Source organism: Salmo trutta, chromosome 1 (genome assembly GCF_901001165.1).
Source record: "Salmo trutta chromosome 1, fSalTru1.1, whole genome shotgun sequence".
NCBI classification, from domain to species: domain Eukaryota; kingdom Metazoa; phylum Chordata; class Actinopteri; order Salmoniformes; family Salmonidae; genus Salmo; species Salmo trutta.
Window position 1 is genome coordinate 27,553,892 of NC_042957.1, and position 19,542 is coordinate 27,573,433.

General features: G+C 42.0%; 3 protein-coding genes across 4 annotated transcripts; 1 reads left to right on the forward strand and 2 right to left on the reverse strand.

Moving 5' to 3' along the window:
* Positions 1-470: 470 nt before the first annotated feature.
* On the reverse strand, positions 471-5,549 carry ccdc25 (coiled-coil domain containing 25). The gene is made up of 8 exons (XM_029751688.1): positions 5,361-5,549; positions 4,925-4,972; positions 4,775-4,814; positions 2,978-3,105; positions 2,757-2,860; positions 1,425-1,627; positions 1,261-1,306; positions 471-1,121 (listed from the first exon to the last, which is right to left on the reverse strand). The coding sequence occupies exons 1-8, from the start codon at positions 5,383-5,385 to the stop codon at positions 1,092-1,094; spliced, it is 624 nt and encodes a 207-aa protein (XP_029607548.1). The 5' UTR covers positions 5,386-5,549; the 3' UTR covers positions 471-1,091.
* A 39-nt stretch (positions 5,550-5,588) lies between these two features.
* Positions 5,589-10,082, forward strand: LOC115192795 (N-acetyltransferase ESCO2). Its single transcript, XM_029751657.1, has 11 exons — positions 5,589-5,715; positions 6,268-6,333; positions 6,451-7,342; positions 7,445-7,532; positions 7,627-7,666; positions 7,828-7,963; positions 8,076-8,207; positions 8,412-8,501; positions 8,645-8,788; positions 9,230-9,414; positions 9,561-10,082. The coding sequence occupies exons 2-11, from the start codon at positions 6,281-6,283 to the stop codon at positions 9,691-9,693; spliced, it is 1,893 nt and encodes a 630-aa protein (XP_029607517.1). The 5' UTR covers positions 5,589-5,715; positions 6,268-6,280; the 3' UTR covers positions 9,694-10,082.
* On the reverse strand, positions 10,083-19,542 carry pbk (PDZ binding kinase). Of its 2 annotated transcripts, XM_029751675.1 has the most exons (7): positions 19,145-19,542; positions 18,644-18,744; positions 18,245-18,435; positions 17,745-18,054; positions 16,982-17,111; positions 10,815-10,988; positions 10,083-10,683 (listed from the first exon to the last, which is right to left on the reverse strand). In XM_029751675.1, the coding sequence occupies exons 3-7, from the start codon at positions 18,421-18,423 to the stop codon at positions 10,451-10,453; spliced, it is 1,026 nt and encodes a 341-aa protein (XP_029607535.1). In that variant the 5' UTR covers positions 18,424-18,435; positions 18,644-18,744; positions 19,145-19,542; the 3' UTR covers positions 10,083-10,450. The 2 variants fall into 2 exon arrangements, with proteins under 2 accessions (XP_029607535.1, XP_029607526.1); XM_029751666.1 differs by lacking the exon at positions 19,145-19,542 and having other exon boundaries at positions 18,644-18,918.

Below are 19,542 nucleotides of genomic sequence, written 5' to 3' on the forward strand. Positions count from 1 at the left end.
CTTCTGCTTTTCACAGTTGTTTGGAGTGATATTGTTTATGCAGATGTGAAATGAAATGCAAGTCTTCTTGGAGAAGAATTAATTTGGACGCGCTCCTCATACCTTAACCTGCTCTACACGTTTCAGTCTGTGTGATGTGGACCAGAGGTCAGCCACAGCTGCTTTCCATTCATACATACACAGCATTGAGAAATGAAGAGATGTCACGCTTTGTACTGAAAATCCAGCATGTTAAATCCTAGCTCTGATCATGACCCAGGAAAGAGAAACCTGATCCGTTACCCTGACAAAAAGCACTTGGAATAGGTAGGGGAGAGAATGGTACCCATATGACTAATAAAGGACCAAGTAACTCAAACCATTCAAATGTCTCACTCTTCATTAGCAAAGCTATGTCAACATGTTTTCTAAATAATGACCTGGGCAACTACTCTACCTTCTGGGCAGTTCAATTTAAAACAAAATGGAACTTTGCTTGGATAAACAAGGGGAATTTTTATTAATAACGTCAGCTCTCTTTCGGCTATTACAAAGAAACATTCAAGATAAAACTTATTTTGCATGGCCTCATGGGGACACAATTACTAGGCTCCAGTCTCTGGACAGGACAAAGTCTGCACCATCGGCCAGGTAAATTATAATAGATGTAAAGTACATATTCATTTCACCCATAGCTAGACATACTGGTCAGGAGATCATATATTCATTCATATCATTAGGTCAACATGCACCAATACTGAATTAGATCATAGAGCGTGTAAGGAATAGCAGTCCCAAGACTAAATCCTTGACAGCACTTGTCTGAGGAATCTGGAATTGCCGTTACCCTCATCAGTCAAGCAGAGGATGTAAAGTACAAGATACCAATGATGTTTGAATTTTTCCTTTGAAATTCAAGAAGCGTAGGGAAAACAAGCAGTTCACTATGGTCCTGAAATTGTGCATAATTGGCACGAGTACTGTTCCAAAAATACAGTAGCAAGTTTATCGATCTATACACACAATGTCAAAGCACTGTCCGGTATAACAGTGCAATCCAACAATGTTACATTTCAGGGGATGGTGTCTCTCCGATGTCCCATATTCTCCTTTTACATGAAGTCATCCGAATCATTTCCGTCCTGAAAAAGACTCCATTATCCATTTCTGACATAATGAATGGTCGTATTGCAACAACAAGTCATATAACCAATTAACAGGCCAGTCTATTTCTGAAAGAAACAGATTATAACTCTGTTCGGATTTTGTTAATCAACTCACCTCATTTGTTGTCATATTGTCACTCGTCATCAGCGAAGAATAACTTCTGTTTAGGAACAATTACTGTGTAAGTTCATATCATTCACATAAGTCAAAACATGGTGTTTTGGGATGCCAGTCGAACATAGATGAACATAGATGATGTAGCTAGGGAGATAACTTACTTGAGCTCCTCCAGCTCTCTTTTCTTTTTTATGTCATCTTTCTCTTTCTTTTTCAGATCTTGTATCTGGGCCTTCTTCTCGTTTCTCTCCTCCCTGTCTCTCGACTCTTTCTCTGCTGCTAGATCAGGGTATCGCTCGTCCTTTGTTTTCTCCACCCTGTTCACTATCTCATTGACCTTTTTCTCTACTGCCACAACCTTCACCTACAAAACAGTTGACAAAACAGGTCTAAATTATCGTTTCATAGAAATGACCAAAACGTCACAATACGGTGCAGTGTTGGATTTGGCTGCTGGGGGGCAAGGAGACCCCCAGCTCCGCTAAAACCATTGACAACTACGTGCCGTTTTCAAAGGATTGTTAAATAAATGTTATAAACATTTGGTTTTAATGTCATCACCTCTTGAAGAGCATAGTCAGAACTACACATGTCCAATTATTCCACATTTAGATCTATAATTAGACTTATACAGCATGTAACTGCATGCCTTTCATGATCAGTAAACATCAATTGACAATATATTTTCAGATATTTGAGGGTAGTCTATCCATTTGGCATGTAGCTAGCTACAACATGTGTCATTTAGCTTGCTTCATCAGAGATTAGGCTTTTGGAAAGAGCTCGACATCGGCAAATCCTCGTCCTGGTAAAGTTCTCAGTCGGACTACTGTCATCACCACTGAAAGTTAGCTCGTTAACTAGCCATATTGACGTGATCTGTTATTAGCTAGCTAGCCAATTTGACATGGTCCATCAATCAATGTAGCCTATCATGTCTGTCATGATAGGCTATAATAGGCTAAACACCCTTAAAAACAATGTTGAAGAGAATAATTTGTAGGTGTCCTGCTGCTTGACAGGCAGAGCACACAAATTAACCTAAACCACACATACTTGTCTTTAATCCAATTAATGGAGGACAATATTGAGAGATATCGTGAGTCTACCCTCAGGTATCTGAAATTACATGATCAATTGATGTTTACTGATCATGAAATCATGCAGTTACTTGCTGTATAACTCTGATGACAGAGCTAAATGTGGAATAATTGGACATTTGTAGTCCTCTTCAAGAGGTGATGATATTATAACCAAATAGTTCACATTTATTTAACAATCCCTTGAAAACGACACGCAGTTAATGGTTTAAGCAGAGCTGGGGGTCCCCTTGCAACCCAGCAGGCAAATCGAACGCTCTGCACCTTATTGTGACATTTTATTGATAACAACCTATAGAAACAAAGAACATATGAACAATAAAAGATGAGACATGTATAAAAGTGACAAATCTGAAAGTAACACAGATTCATTATGCCAGAGAGATCACTGACCTCCTTGTGTCGATGGAAACCTATTTGGCCTACATCCATGTCTCCTGTTTTCTTTAGGTTAGCCCATGGTGTGTAGACAACATTGATGTTGTTCATTTTACAACCTGTTAAGAGTAATTAAGAGTTAAAAGGCTATCACCAAGTTTCCTGGAAATGCTTGAGATATTGTATTAACTACTCTATTATTTGTATCAAACTCACCAGGAAACTCAATGTATTACCTTGGATGCTGTTGTTTTTCACAAGCTGTGCACAGTCAATCAAGACTTCCTTGGGAATATCCTCTATTGTCAGTCCCTTAGGCATTCGCAGGTACACATGGGCAGAAGAGAGTTTATCCACATGAAACCTGTGGACACAATTATGATATAATTATTATAACAGCCTTAAGGCACACATACTAATATAATCAATGCCATACAGTACCCATCAAAAGTTTGGACACACCTACTCATTCAAGAGTTTCTTTATTTTTACTATTTTCTACATTGTAGAATAATAGGTGAAGACATCAAAACTATGAAATAACACATATGGAATCATGTAGTAACCAAAAAAAGTGTGAAACAAATAAAAAAAATCTTATATTTGAAATTCTTCAAAGTAGCCACCCTTTGCCTTGATGACAGCTTTGCACACTCTTGGCATTCTCTCAACCAGCTTCATGAGGTAGTCATCTGGAATGCATTTCAATTAACAAGTGTGCCTTGTTAAAAGTACATTTGTGGAATTTCTTTCCTTCTTAATGCATCTGAGCCAATCAGTTGTGTTGTGACAAGGTAAGGGTGGAATACAGAAGATAGCCCTATTTGGTAAAATACCAAGTTCATATCATGACAAGAACTGCTCAAATAAGCAAAGAGAAATGACAGTCCATCATTACTTTAAGACATGAAGGTCAGTCAATAAGGAACATTTCAAGAACTTTGAAAGTTTCTTCAAGTGCAGTCGCAAAAACCATCAATTGCTATGATGAAACTGGCTCTCATGAGGACCGCCACAGGACAGGAAGACCCAAAGTTACCTCTGCTGCAGAGGATAAGTTCATTCGAGTTACCAGCCTCAGTAATTGCAACCCAAACAAATGCTTCACAGAGTTCAAGTAACAGCACATCTCAACATCAACTGTTCAGAGGAGACTGTGTGAATCAGGCCTTCATGGTCAAATTGCTGCAAAGAAACCACTACTAAAGGACACAAATAATAAGAGACTTGCTTGAGGCAAGAAACACAAGCAATGGACATTAGACCTGTGGAAATTTGTATTTTGGTCTGATGAGTCCAAATTTGAGATTTTTGGTTCCAACCGCCGTGTCTTTGTGAGACGCAGATTAGGTGAACGGATGATCGCCACGTGTGGTTCCCACCGTGAAGCATGGAGGAGGAGGTGTGATGGTGCTTTGCTGGTGACACTGTTAGTGATTTATTTAGAATTCAAGGCACACTTAACCAGCATGGCTACCACAGCATTCTGGAGCAGAATGGACAATAACCCAACACAATCCCCCGACCTCAACCTAATTGAGATGGTTTGGGATGAGTTGGAGCGTAGCGTGAAGGAAAAGCAGCCAACAAGTGCTCAGCATGTGGGAACTCCTTCAAGACTGTTGGATGGAAAAGCATTCCAGGTGAAGCTGGTTGAGAGAATGCCAAAAGTGTGCAAAGCGGTCATCAAGGAAAAGGGTGGCTACTTTTTTGGTTACTACATGATTCCATGTGTGTTATTTCATAGTTTGTCTTCACTATTATTCTACAATGTAGAAAATAGTAAAAAATAAATAAAAACCCTAGAATGAGTAGATGGGTCCAAACGTTTCACTGGTACTGTACATACTACCACAGCCCTATTAGCTGATATAGGAATACTGTACCTTAGCTTAGCTCTGGGTGCCACCATGTGGATATTTTTCAGTACCGCATAGAGTAATGTATCAGACAAATGTTCAGACTCAATGGTCAAATCCCAATAAGAGGCTCATGGTTTCAGTTATAAGCAGAGAGAGATATGAGTTTCTCACCAAATGTCTTCAGGCCATCCATATTTGATGAGATCTTCATCTAATTGTGAGAAAGAAGCAAACAGTTAGCTGGGTAGGCATCTTTAATGCCGCTAACAACATGAATCATGGTTTGTTAGAAAACAACACTTTAAATGACCAGCTACCTACTTTCATATTTGTCTTTCCCCATGTAGATAGTGTAGGGAGGTGTAACAACTGTACAATAAAAAAACAAAGCAAAGGTTAATAGTTTTAGTTAGCTATATCAACAAGGCTTTGGGGCTAATTAAACACGAATAATATGATAATTTGCCTAGCTACACATAACTCCATTCTCAGAACAGGACAATAACTCTGCCATCATCCACTCCACATGATAATTATTCCTAATTAAATGCCTAGCTTCATCTGCTGACCTGAATATGTCAACAAACATCCATGACGAATGACAACTCATGATTATATTTGTCAAGAAAACCTTCTAGCTAGAAATCAAACGTAGCTATCTAACAAAATGATTCAAGAAGATTCTCTAGGCTAGCTAGTTTAGCTGCTAACTAAGTATGGGCGGGATAGCAAGCTAAAGAAAAGCTCACTTACTCACCGGCACTCGTGAAGTAAAACACCATCTTGCATAAATCGAAGAAACTGTTTTAAACGTTAGAAACAAAATATGAATGGAGTACTTTACACACTTGCCAAATAACTACATTTGCCTCATAACGAGATGATAACTGTGCTGACAGTCAATTTCGCATGGAACGTTAACCCGGAAGTTGGCGGCGGTCACAAACCAACTGTTTCCGCTTAGGTCATGCTGCGCGCGTCCCACTTTTTTCAAAGTGGGACGCGCTCATATAGTCATTGGGCGCGCTGTTCAAAAACAGTCTGCACAGGAACCGCGGGGAAAACAAGACACATTCCAGAACTTTGCTACATATTGGATCACTTCGGGTTTGGTATGCATTTGTGAAGAACAATTTATTTCAACAAAGTTAGCTAACTGTTTAGATGGCATTTTACATTTTGTTTTTCCTGTCAGTTTGTTTGCACCAAAACGTTGCAAGCTAAAATAGTTAGCTAGCTAACAAGCCAATAATCATTTCAACCACAATAATAACAACTTAGCTAAAGTTAGTTTTTATATTAGTAACTTTTTTTAGTGAAAAGTTGCCGGCAAGTTTTCATACAAAGGACATTCCCACAAACGTTTCGTTAACTTTGTATGCCACACAGTGTATTTGTGTCAGATCCATCCCGCCAATAATTATTCACTCAGACACTCAACTAACGTTAGCGCAGTCTTTGCCAGCTGGCTGTCTACATAATACATTTATTTTCAAGATCTTAACCTTTTCATGTTGCAATGTTACCATTACGTTTGCATTGCAAGTATCTATTATTATAGCTAGATATGCTAGCTAGCTGATTATGCGTGGTTAATATAACTATCGATTATCCAATGTGGGGCCTAGCTAGTTAACATTTAATACTTCTATTTATTCTTCCAGTGAAGTTACAAACATGATGCCCAATACTACAAGGAAGAGGAAGCACTCTTCAGTTGATTCTGACAGGTGAGTGAAAAGATGTGTATTAGTAAGTCATGTGTTTTAAATCAGTTACTAATCAATCATTCATGCATATAACATTGAGTAGGGCTTAACATCCTTATAATTCTCCAACATTTTTAGTAACTCAACCAAAAGGCCTGTTACAGATGGAGGATCTCCCCTAAAAAGGAAGTCATCTCGGTTGCCCCAGTCTCCACTAAAGATGTCAGTCAAACACCAGGAGAAGGAGAACTGCCCATCTCCCCAGAGATCCCCAGCTCCATCTCCCCTAAAGATTGCTCTGAAGAGAGGCTCTCCGTTCAAGGCTGCTGTGGTAACAGGGTCCTTCTATGGTAAACGCAAACCGTTGTACCTGACACCCCTGGAGAGGAAGATGCTGAATGAGACCAAATCCCCCCCAAGGCTGACCAGTGTGGATCCTTATGGAATGCCGACCGCTGCTGAGAAGAAGAGGATGAAGATTAAAAGTACCAAGGCCAAAAAGGTGGCCACTGTACACGGAATGAAGACTGGCGTAACAGGAAACGCCAACTCCAAGTCAAGCCTGATCAATTCCTCAAAGCCTAAAGCACCCACCAGCACAGAGCAAGTGGAGCTGAAAAAAGGCATCACCTTGACCTTTGGCGGTTTAAAGCCTAAGCCTAAAATCTTCATTGGGGCTGCCTTTTTCAGCACAGGGAAAAAACCTGCCTCCATGTACAAAAGGTCTGCCCCAAAATCTACCAAGCCAGCTTTGAGATTTGTGAAAACAAAGGCAATGGTTCCTGCCTCAGAGGGAAAGCGAGAAAAAGTACAACAAACCCCCTTTCTACAGCGATGTGCTGTTGTAGTGAAGACACTGCAGGAAGAGCCAGAGTCAATGCCCAGTGTGCAGGATGTACCAAAGAGTCCAGAGTCACTCGAGGCCCTGTCACCCAGCGCTATAGCAGAGAAATACGGCATGACCAAGGAAGTCAGGATTGTGTTAAGCCGATCTCCCACATGTCCAGCATCCCCAGAAATAATCACTCAGGTGAGCTTGTGTGTCACTGGAATAGCGTTTAGCGTAGGTCTCACTGTCTGTAAGCATAGTGTATCTGTACTACATTTAGGATATTGTTCTTTCTGTTTGTAGGGGGACTTTATCACAGATACAGGTTCTGATGCCGTGTTTGATATCAGTGATATTAGCCCATTAAACAGCATCACCAGTCCAGTCAAAGGTTGGTTGTTTATTGTTGGTCAATTAGCATAAATGTTTTTACTTAGTCTTAATTTTCATTCATGGTTTCTCTCTCCCCTTTATGGAATCCTCAGCCGATGCTGTGTATCCCATCTTTGGATCTGGATCAAAGAGGTAGGCAATAACACTTCCGTTTAATATTTTTTAGCTATAATGTGTTACTGCCCTCCTGGGATGGTATTATTTTCGGTCTTGCACATGGACAATAGTAGTAACTCCACACACTGTCAACAGATGTGTATATGCATTTATCACTGTCTCTTTTCTGCCTTTAGGCCCCAGAGGAAGGCGGCTCTGGACTCTCCAGTGAACTGCAGCACCCCCTCGGCCCTTAGTCACCCCCTTCCCTCTGCTGCCAGGAAGAAGAGGGAGACTAACAAACAGGCTGAGGCTGATGATCAACTCATCATCGTAAGTAAATCCTCTGGAAGATGATGGATGGAAACACTGATGACCGTTGACTGCCTCTCACTGTCATCTGTGAGCTTTGCTAATGCTCTTTGTTCTGTTCTGTTTACCTCAGGATGCTGGCCAGAAGCAGTTTGGTGCCACCGTGTGTGGGTCCTGTGGCATGATCTACAGTGCAGACAGCCTGGAAGACAACTTCCAGCACACACAGTTCCACCAGAGTTTTCTGGACGGAATTAAGTTTGTGGTACGTATGCCTAGGCATTTCCTCCCTCTCACCGATGCGTACAAGTTGCCCTAAGCATGTTGCTTTTAGAGTGGCTCCTTATTTTTTTTCCCCCCACAAAAGCTTAGCCTAAACCGTTGACGTGGTTTAGCAAAAAAAGTGAAACTGACCACTCACTCCTGATTTCTGACGGTTGCTTAATCAGTGTTTCCTTCTCGTCCCCAGGGCTGGAAGAAAGAGCGGGTGGTAGCAGAGTTCTGGGATGGAAAAATCATTCTGGTTCTACCTGATGATCCAAAATACGCTGTCAAAAAGGTTTATCAATCATATCAGTGCCTGGGTCTGAAATAGCACCCTATTCCTTTCATAGTGCACTACTTTTGGCCCATACGGTGTGTTTATGCATTTTGTGTGAATGGAATCGTGAACGCACTTGCTCAATGATTTTTTTTTATCAGGCAGAAGATGTGAGGCGACTTGCTGACAACGAGTTGGGCTTCCAACAAGTGTCCCTCCGCTGCCCCAGCCAGGTTAAAACCTACCTGTATGTGAACAGTGACAGGATGGTGGTCGGCTGCCTCATTGCCGAGCACATACGACAGGTAACTTCTCTCTCCTCCTGTGCTGCTAAACTTTTGCACTCTGCTCTGATGTGTAACGCGCCAAACAAATGGTGGGTTTTTCAGGAAGGGATCAGGAGTCTTTTACCACAATATGCTGATGTAAAGGCCTGTGATAATGGCCTCTTTTTTTTGGTGGTGGTGCACGTGAAAGATTGTCTGCTTGATCAAGAAATTAACAAATATGATTAATCGGACGTTAGCTTTTGCGGCCAGTGACGGGCTGGTCATCACCTGGCTCATTGTAGAGCGTGTACAACATGTAACTACCAAGGGTCTCCTTCAGAGGTAGAAAGGTAGCCCACTGGAGGTGACTGTCAGATCTTTGTTAACACTGGGTGTAGTTAGCGAGTGAATTGCTATCTTACAGGGGTATTTAGCGGAGTGACTGAGTGATTAGTCTATCTTGCCCTTTGTTTCCAGGGCTTCAGAGTGCTGGAGCAGCCAGAGCAGACCAAGGACATGACCAGGGAGGACTTCATGGAGCACCACAGAGCCTGGTGCTGCTCTACCACGCCAGAAAAGGCCATCTGTGGGGTCAGCCGCATCTGGGTGTTCAGCCTGGCCCGGAGGAAGGGCATTGCCACACGCATGCTCGACACAGTCAGGTTAGGAAATTATTACAGGTTAGGTAGTGCAAACTTACTTTTGATTTGTTAAACCGAGAAGTGAGGAGCGTATAGCTAAATGGAAGATGTCATGTATGGCCTTTTTTTTTTTTTTTTTTTTAATCGAATGTATTTGTCATTTTCAGAAACTCCTTCATGTATGGGGGCCACCTGACCAAGGAGGAAATAGCCTTCTCTGACCCCACCCCAGATGGCAAACTGTTTGCCACAAAGTACTGTGAGAAGCCTGCATTTATGGTCTACAATTTCATTGGTTAATTTAAAGCACAAGTTCAGATTATTTTAATTTTTTTATGCTTTGAGTTTGATCAATGCTTTCCCCTTTGAGAAGTTTAATTTAAATCAGAAAGTTGAAGGTTTTTGAACATGCAAGTTATGGCTGTTGCAGTCAAGTTCCGTTAGTGTTGAACTCAAGTATATTCTCTTCTACAGCTTGTATAGTTTAAATAAAATTTTACTCACACTTCAAAGCCCAACTTCTTGACAAAATACATCATGCTCCATCAACACTAAATGTATTTTTTTCTCCCCAAAATACACCCATTTCACTAGTAGTTTGTCTGTAATGACAGTTGTGCCACTGCTTTTCACAGAAATGCAGTGGGAGCTAAATATAAACAGTTAAAATAAAGATGAGTATGGCAGAGTATCTGAGCAATTTGTTTAATCACATGATTGGCATTCATGACACTTTACAGCCTTAATGTTCCAGCATAGAATGAATCTACACTACACATTCCATTTCAGATTATGCAGCACAAACCATGTATGCCCACGGGACACTACTAAAATGCTCAAGTATCAGTCAACTAGTTTAAATAACCGGAAGAGAACCTGCTTCTTTGAATTCCTTCTGTTTTCATAGCAGTATACTGAAATACAAATAATTTTATTTACAAGTTTCACCTGACAAAGGAGTACAGGCCTAGAGAAGAGTACAGGACAGAATAATACAACAAAAGTCAAGGTTTCTGGACACCGGTCTAGTCATTACAGTATGGCTTGACGAGACTGGTCAGTCTATGACAATTACCTCGCTATTTTTGTTGTCCGTCTGCATGTTGGACTCCAGAACCTGAACTATTTGGGTAGCTGAGGGGCGTTTCTGTGGATTCTCCTCTGTGCAGAGCCAGAAGAGCTCCACCATTCTCTGGTAGGCTCCCCCAAGACTGTTAGAGTCCAGCACTGGCCGGGTGCCCAACTTCTCATAGTAGGCATCCTCATCAAAGTCATCCTCCATTGAATCATCTGAGAATATGTTTACACAATTATTTAAAACCATTATTGAGCAAATTCTTGTATGGGACAAGTCTTACATAAATCCAAAACAAGTGAAATTGCCTTTCAAATGAGCTCTAGACATATAGAACTCTCCTTACCCCCCTCCTCCTCACTGTCCAAAATCTCCAGGTGAGGCATGGCCAGAGTCATCATCTCCCACAGGGTCAGTCCGTAGGCAAAGATGTCTGCCTTGTCTGTGATCACTCCTCCCTCCAGAGCTTCCTTGGGCATCCACGGCTCAGTGCCAACATACTCTGCTTTGGGGTTACTCACTGAGAGAGGAGCAGAAACAGGAAGGGATTTAAACATGTCATACAGTGATTAAAGCATTGGTATATTTGACCAACAGTTTATTTGAGTATTGGTGGTTCTCAGAAAATCCAAAAGTAGAATTTAAAGATCTGAAAGTTGGGAACATATGTAAGAAACACTAAGAATAAAGATTTTTTTAAATGTATTATTTATTTCACCTTTATTTAACCAGGTAGGCAAGTTGAACAAGTTCTCATTTACAACTGCGACCTGGCCAAGATAAAGCAAAGCAGTTCGACACATACAACACAGTTACACATGGAATAGACAAACACAGTAGAAAAAGTCTATACAGTGTCTGCAAATGAGGTAGGATAAGGGAGGTAAGGCAAATAGGCCATGGTGGTGAAGTAATTACAATATAGCAATTAAAACGCTGGAATGGTAGATGTGCAGAAGATGAATGTGCAAGTAGAGATACTGAGGTGCAAAGGAGAAAGAAAAATAAATACAGTATGGGGATGAGGTAGTTAGATGGGCTATGTACAGGTGCAGTGATCTGACAGCTGGTGCTAAAAGCTAGTGAGGGAGATATGAGTCTCCAGCTTCAGTGATTTTTGCAGTTCGTTCCAGTCATTGGCAGCAGAGAACTAGAAGGAAAGGCGGCCAAAGAAGAATTGGCTTTGGGGGTGACCAGTGAGATATACCTGCTGGAGCGCGTGCTACGGGTGGGTGCTGCTATGGTGACCAGTGAGCTGAGATAAGACGGGGCTTTACCTAGCAAAGACTTGTAGATGACATGGAGCCAGTGGGTTTGGCGACGAGTATGAAGCGAGGGCCAGCCAACGAGAGCGTACAGGTCGCAGTGGTGGGTAGTTTATGGGGCTTTGGTGACAAAACGGATGGCACTGTGATAGACTGCATCCAATTTGTTGAGTAGAGTGTTGGAGGCTATTTTGTAAATGACATCGCCGAAGTCGAGGATCGGTAGGATGGTCAGTTTTACGAGGTTACGTTTGGCAGCATGAGTGAAGGATGCTTTGTTGTGAAATAGGAAGCCGATTCTAGATTTAATTTTGGATTGGAGATGCTTAATGTGAGTCTGGAAGGAGAGTTTACAGTCTAACCAGACACCAAGGTATTTGTAGTTATCCACATATTCTAAGTCAGAACCGTCCAGCGTAGTGATGCTGGACGTGCGGGCAGCGATCGGTTGAAGAGCATGCATTTAGTTTTACTTGCATTTAAGAGCAGTTGGAGGCCATGGAAGGAGAGTTGTAATGGCATTGAAGCTCGTCTGGAGGTTAGTTAACACAGTGTCCAAAGAAGGGCCAGAGGTATACAGAATGGTGTCGTCTGCGTAGAGGTAGATCAGAGAATCACCAGCAGCAAGAGCGACATCATTGATGTATACAGAGAAGAGTCGGCCCGAGAATTGAACCCTGTGGCACCCCCATAGAGACTGCCAGAGGTCCGGACAACAGGCCCTCCGATTTGACACACTAAACTCTATCAGAGAAGTAGTTGGTGAACCAGGCGAGGCAATCATTTGAGAAACCAAGGCTGTTGAGTCTGCCGATAAGAATGTAGTGATTGACAGAGTCAAAAGCCTTGGCCAGGTCGATGAATACGGCTGCACAGTAATGTCTCTTATCGATGGCAGTTATGATATCGTTTAGGACCTTGAGCGTGGCTGAGGTGCACCCATGACCAGCTCTGAAACCAGACTGCATAGCGGAGAAGGTACGGTGGGATTCGAAATGGTCGGTAATCTGTTTGTTAACTTGGCTTTCGAAGACCTTAGAAAGGATAGATATAGGTCTGTAGCAGTTTGGGTCTAGAGTGTCTCCCCCTTTGAAGAGGGGGATGACCGCGGCAGCTTTCCAATCGTGGGAATCTCAGACGATACGAAAGAGAGGTTGAACAGGCTAGTAATAGGGGTTGCAACAATTTCAGCAGATCATTTTAGAAAGAGAGGGTCCAGATTGTCTTGCCTAGCTGATTTGTAGGGGTCCAGATTTTGCCGCTCTTTCAAAACATCAGCTATCTGGATTTGGGTGAAGGAGAAATGGGGGAGGCTTGGGCGAGTTGCTGTGGGGGGTGCATGGCTGTTGATCGGGGTAGGGGTAGCCAGGTGGAAAGCATGGCCAGCCGTAGAAAAAATGCTTATTGAAATTCTCAATTATAGTGGATTTATCGTGGACAGTGTTTCCTAGCCTCAATGCAGTGGGCAGCTGGGAGGAGGTGCTCTCCAGATGAGGAATTGATGTGCTTAAAAGCCCAATTATATAATACATTGAGGTTTTGTAAACTTTTTTTAAAACCCTTTTTGTTCCTGCCCATGTTAATGTTTATAACTATAATTAATCACACATACATTGCTCAAAATATTTACAAAAAAAAAAGCATTAAAGTTACCATGATAGGATCGAAACTATTAGCAATTTTACTCTAAATACAAGTGTCAATATGCAAACAAAGCTTTTCTGCATTTGGTTTGAGGCTAACAAAACTCTTATTGCATTTCACTTGACAGTTCAAATGATTCACTATTGTGTCTTGACATATGTATAGGCCTACAGCCTATTTCTGAAATACAAGAATATATAGACTTGTATTGTCCTGCCTTTTTCTTTGAGAGGTTCAACAACCTCATGGACAAGAGGAACACTTACGTGAGAATGCTGTTCATGGACTACAGCTCAGTGTTCAACACCATGGTGCCCACAAAGCTCATCACTAAGCTAAGGACCCTGGGACTAAACACCTCCCTCTGCAACTGGATCTTGGACTTCCTGACGGGCCGCCCCCAGATGGTAAGGGTAGGCAACAACACATCTGCTACGCTGATCCTCAACATGGGGGCCCCTCAGGGGTGCGTGCTTAGTCCTCTCCTGTACTCCCTGTTCACCCACGACTGTGTGGCCAAGCACGACTCCAACACCATCATTAATTTTGCTGAAGACAATGGTAGTAGGCCTGATCACAGACAAATATGAGACTGCCTATAGGGAGGAGGTCAGAGACCTGGCATTGTGGTGCCAGGACAACAACCTCTCCCACAACGTGAGCAAGACAAAGGAGCTGATTGTGGATTACAGGAAAATGCGGGCCGAACACGCCCCCATTCCTTGGTGTCCACATCACCAACAAACGAACACACCAAGACAGTCGTGAAGAGAGCATGACAACACCTTTTCCCCCACAGGAGACTGAAAAGATTTGGCATGGGTCCCCAGATTCTCAAAAAGTTCTACATCTGCACCATCGAGAGCATCCTGACCTGTTCCATCACCGCCTATTACGGCAACTGTTTGGCATCCAACTAAGGCACTACAGAGGGTAGTGTGTACGACCCAGTACATCACTGGGGCCAAGCTTCCTGCCATCCAGAACCTACAGCGGATTCGGAAAGTATTCAGAACTCTTGACTTTTTCCACATTTTGTTACATTATAGCCTCTGATTCAGAGCGGTTTGGTTAAATGCAGAAGACATTTCAGTTGAAGGCATTCAGTTGTACAACTGACTAGGTATCCCCCTTTCCTTATTATAAAATAGATTACATGGTTTTTTCCCCCCTCATCAATCTACACACAATACCCCATAATGACAAAGCAAAAACAGGATTTTAGAAATCTTTGCAAATGTATAAAAAAATATATATTACATTTACATAAGTATTCAGACCCTTTACTCATTACTTTGTTGAAGCACCTTTGGCAGTGATTATAGCCTTGAGTCTTCTTGGGTATAATGCTACAAGCTTGGCACACCAGTATTTGTGGAGTTTCTCCCATTCTTCTCCGCAGATCCTCTCAAGCTCTGCCAGGTTGGATGGGGAGCATCGTTGCACAGCTATTTTCAGGTCTGTCCAGAGATGTTTGATCGGGTTCAAGTCCGGGCCCTGGCTGAGCAACTCAAGGACATTCAGAGACTTGTCCCGAAGCCACTCCGGCGTTGTCTTTGCTGTGTGCTTAGGATCGTTGTCCTGTTGGAAGGTGAACCTGAGCGCTCTGGAGCAGGTTTCATCAAGGATCTCTCTGTACTTTGCTCCTTTCATATTTCCCTTGATCCTGCAGCTGAAAAACATCCCCACAGCATGCTGCCACCACCACCATGCTTCAAAGTAGGGATGTTGCCAGGTTTCCTCCAGACGTGAGACTTGGTATTCAGGCCAGAGTTCAATTGTGGTTTCATCAGACCAGAGAATCTTGTTTCTCATGGTGAGAGTCTTTAGGTGCCTTTTGGCAAACTCTAAGTGGGCTGTCATGTGCCTTTTACTGAGGAGTAGTTTCCATCTGGCCACTCTACCATAAAGGCCTGATTGGTGGAGTGCTGCAGAGATGGTTGTCCTTCTGGGAGGTTCTCCCATCTCCACCGAGGAATTCTGGAGCTCTGTCAGAGTGACCATCGGGTTCTCTGTCACCTCCCTGACCAAGGCCCTTCTCCCCTGATTGCTCAGTTTGGCTGAGCGGCCAGCTCTAGGAAGAGTCTTGGTGGTTCCAAACTTCTTCCATTTAAGAATGATGAGGCCACTGTGTTCCTGGGGACCTTCAATGCTGCAGAAACGTTTTGGTACTCTTCCCCAGATGTGTGCCTCGACACAATCCTGTCTCGGAGCTCTACAGACAATTCCTTCGACCTCATGACTTGGATTTTGCTCTGACATGCACTGTCAACTGTGGGACCTTATATAGACAGGTGTGTGCCTTTCCAAATTATGTCCAATCATTTGAATTTACCCAAGGTAGACTCCAATCAAGTTGTAGAAAGATCTCAAGGATGATCAATGGAAACAGGATGCACCTGAGCTCAATTTCGAGTCTCATAGCAAAGGGTCTGACTACTTATGTAAATAAGGCATTTCAGTTTTTTATGTTTAATACATTTGCAAACATTTCTAAAAAAAACTTTTCTGGTTGTCATTATGGGGTATTGTATGTCGATTGATGAGGAAGAAAAGTTAAGTAATCAATTTTAGAATAAGGCTGTAACGTAACAAAATGTGGAAAAAGTCAAGGAGTCTGAATACTCTCCGAATGCACTGTATATACCAGGCGGTGTCAGAGGAAGGCCCAAAAAATGTTCAGACTCCAGTCACCCAATTCAGACTGTTCTCTCTGCTACCGCACGGCAAGCAGTACCGGAGCGCCAAGTCTAGGTCCAAAAGGCTCCTTAACAGCTTCTACCCCCAAGCCATAAGACTGCTGAACAATTAATAAAATGGCCACCCGGACTATTTACATTGACACCCCCTCCCCTTTCTTTTAACACTGCTGCTACTCGCTGTTTATTATCTATGCATAGTCACTTTACCCCTACCTACTGCACATGTACTAATGACCTCGACTAACCGGTACCCCTGCACATTGACTCTGTACAGGTACCCCCTGTATATAGTCTCGTTATTGTTATTTTATTGTTTTACTTTTTATTGAATTTTTTTAAACTTTAGTTTATTTAGTAAATCTTTTCTTAACTATTTCTTGAACTGCATTGTTGGTTAAGGGCTTGTAAGTAAACATTTCACGGTAAGGTCTACACCTGTTGTATTCGGTGCATGTGACAAATACAATTTGATGAATAAAATAGATTGTTTACATAGCAAACCACCTGCACATTGTTTGTTACTCTATACCCTTCCCTACAGCATCCCTACTATGAATTGAAACGCTGTGTTTCCGAGAAAGCATGAGCATGCTGTAACCACTGGACATGTGTTCCATTAGGCTCATGGCATGAGTGCGCGCAACACTGTGAAAATCATCAACAGCTATGTCGCAAGAACAACAGATGTTTGGCATTACACCCCAAGACCTAAACTAAAGAGGGCTAGGAATGCATTTTGTTCAGGTCCTAATCAGTGTTTATATCCAGCTAATTTCTCAGGTTCACACTTTCTAAACAGAGACAAAGACAGGTTGTCTAACAGCAGCAACAGATGGCGAAAAGAGACCAAAATACCAAGTTCTGCCTATTTTATTGTATTGAGCTCAGATGGTGATATCTACCTTTCATATTCTCATCCAACTGCAAGGAGACTCCCACATCACAGATTTTGACAGTCTCAAAGTTTCCCTTGATGACAACATTGCAAGACTTCATGTCGCCATGTAGTAGCTTCTTCGCGTTGTGAAGGTACTGAAGGTGAAACAAATATACATTTCAAGCGTTTCCTTAATATATTTTCTATACCAATTGTACGCAGTCATATGCGTTTGATTCACATTAAAATATGGAATAACATGAAGCATCTGGTAACTGACAGTGAAAGAGAAAACAGGAAAATCATTTCCATTCAAGAGGGGCGTTCCATGGTGTTTTTTCAGTTTATTTGGTCATAGCTAGGCCATGAATCAAATATTCCTACACTCAGCAATGATGCTGTTTAAAAACGGCTGCATAAAGCAACACCCCCTCAGGGGATTACAGAACATTTGAAATCCTAAACCTGAAATGGTTGATGTGATGACACTAATGGAGGAGAAACTCAAATACCCTTCATCACCACATATTATTCACATCAGATGATTGAGTAGGGGAAATGTATAACTGCAATCTTGAATTACATTTGCTTACATGACCTCTCTGCCCCAAAGCATGAGAATAGAGCCAATCCATATCGATGAGCTGGATGATCACATCCAGTCTACACTACAGTACTCCTGGTATTACAGCTTTATGTTACAAGCAATATCTCCATTCCTCCCCCTGTAACCCAATCCAGATCAATACCAGGTGAAAACTGGATTCAAAAGATGAGTGGCATGTTACCTGTAGGCCACGCGCCACATGTAAGGCCACTTTGTCAATGGTGGCGGCTGGAAAAGCCTTCAGGCCCTCCTCTCTCCTCCTCTCGATCAGATCGTTCAGGGACTGCTCCCCACCATACTCCATGGCCAGGCACTTGGAGCCATCCTTGGCAGTGGTGAAGGCACGGAATCCAACAATGTTTGGGTGGTGCAGGTCTTTCAGGATCTTTGCCTCGTCACTGAGTCTTCTCTGGTATACACCCACCTGTTTTAAGGCACATTTGCTGTTGATCTTTTTGACAGCCCATGGAGACTGGTTAAATGTACCAAGTCTGCAAAAGAGCACATAGGAACATGACATACCAACACCATAGGTAATATTGAGAAGCTAAATGACAGAATATACTGTAAAGAGATGTATAGGAAAGATATACCAATGATGTGTATTTAACATATGGAAATATGTCTATAGTTGGCTGGGATTAAGGATGAATTACATAAAGGTTATCCCACAAAACAAACCTGTTCATGAGATAAACATTCACCCCAGTTCCACATCCCAGTTTCTTCATGAAAGGGGAGGCAGGGATGGTTATGGGGGTTCTAGGACTGGGTTCCCCATCAGAGAGCGGGCTTTTAATCTTGTCTGGTTTGCAGGGCGTCTTAAATGCATTCACATCACTGGCAATAGAAGAGTCCATTCTTTAATCGATCTGTGAACACATAAGACAGAGTCAAAGTACCTCAATGCTAGCAAAGCTGGCTAGCTAACTTCAATAACAGTCAGTAATCTATCGCAAGGACCCAAAGTTAGCGATCAACGACCTAATTTATTCAAGTGCGATTATTATACTTTCACGTAACTAACGTTACAGCATAATGTGATAAAGGTTTATGAACAAATCCAGTGATTATTCTTACCAATATTTATGTCTTGTATGTCTTGATCACAAAAGAAGCAGTAGAAAAGGCGCCCAACTTTTAAAAATCCAAAATGTTTTCGTACGTCAAATACAGGCGCCCTAGAAGGACAAACTGCAATCTGTCAAAATTACTGAAAAAAAGCGTTTCTAAAATATGCAGCCTCCAAACTATCTGAAATACAGGTCAGGGGCATAAACACATTGTTTTGTGTATAATATTAAGTATTGATGTAGCTAATGGTGTTTCTGGATTGATTAAAACTCTGTTTATGCTTGTAGAAAATATTTGTAAAGTAAAATACATTGATTACACCACCAGAGAGCAGACTTAGGCGCTAAATAGAGAGGAAAGCTGTGTGTGGACTGTGGACACATCTATACTGAGTGTACAAAACATTAAGAACATCTTCACTACGGAACATTTCAAGAACTTTGAAAGTTTCTTCAAGTGCAGTCACAAAAACCATCAAGCGGTACAATGAAACGTCCTTTTTCTTACATTTTTATCTTTGGGGCTGAATCCTGGATTCCAGTAGTTTACAGATATCCATAATTTCAGATATTCTGCAGATCCAGGAACAAATTCCATGTTTCATTTGTTATTTATCCAGCCACATTTGAGCAGATGTCTGCTGCAGCCTGCATGTGTGTCTAAAATCATCCCATGTGTGTCTAAAATCAGTTGGGGCCCATTGATTGTGTCTCGCCACATTTCTCCACATAGCGATGGGCAGACCATGCCCAAGCCATATTGCACTTCCAGGTGGTACCGCATGATGTTTAATCCTTGGTAAAAACAGATTTCAATAGAGACATACCTAATAAATTGTACAACTGAATGCATTTAACTGCAATGTCTTCTACATTTCACTTCTACAAGACACTTCTAAATGTCTT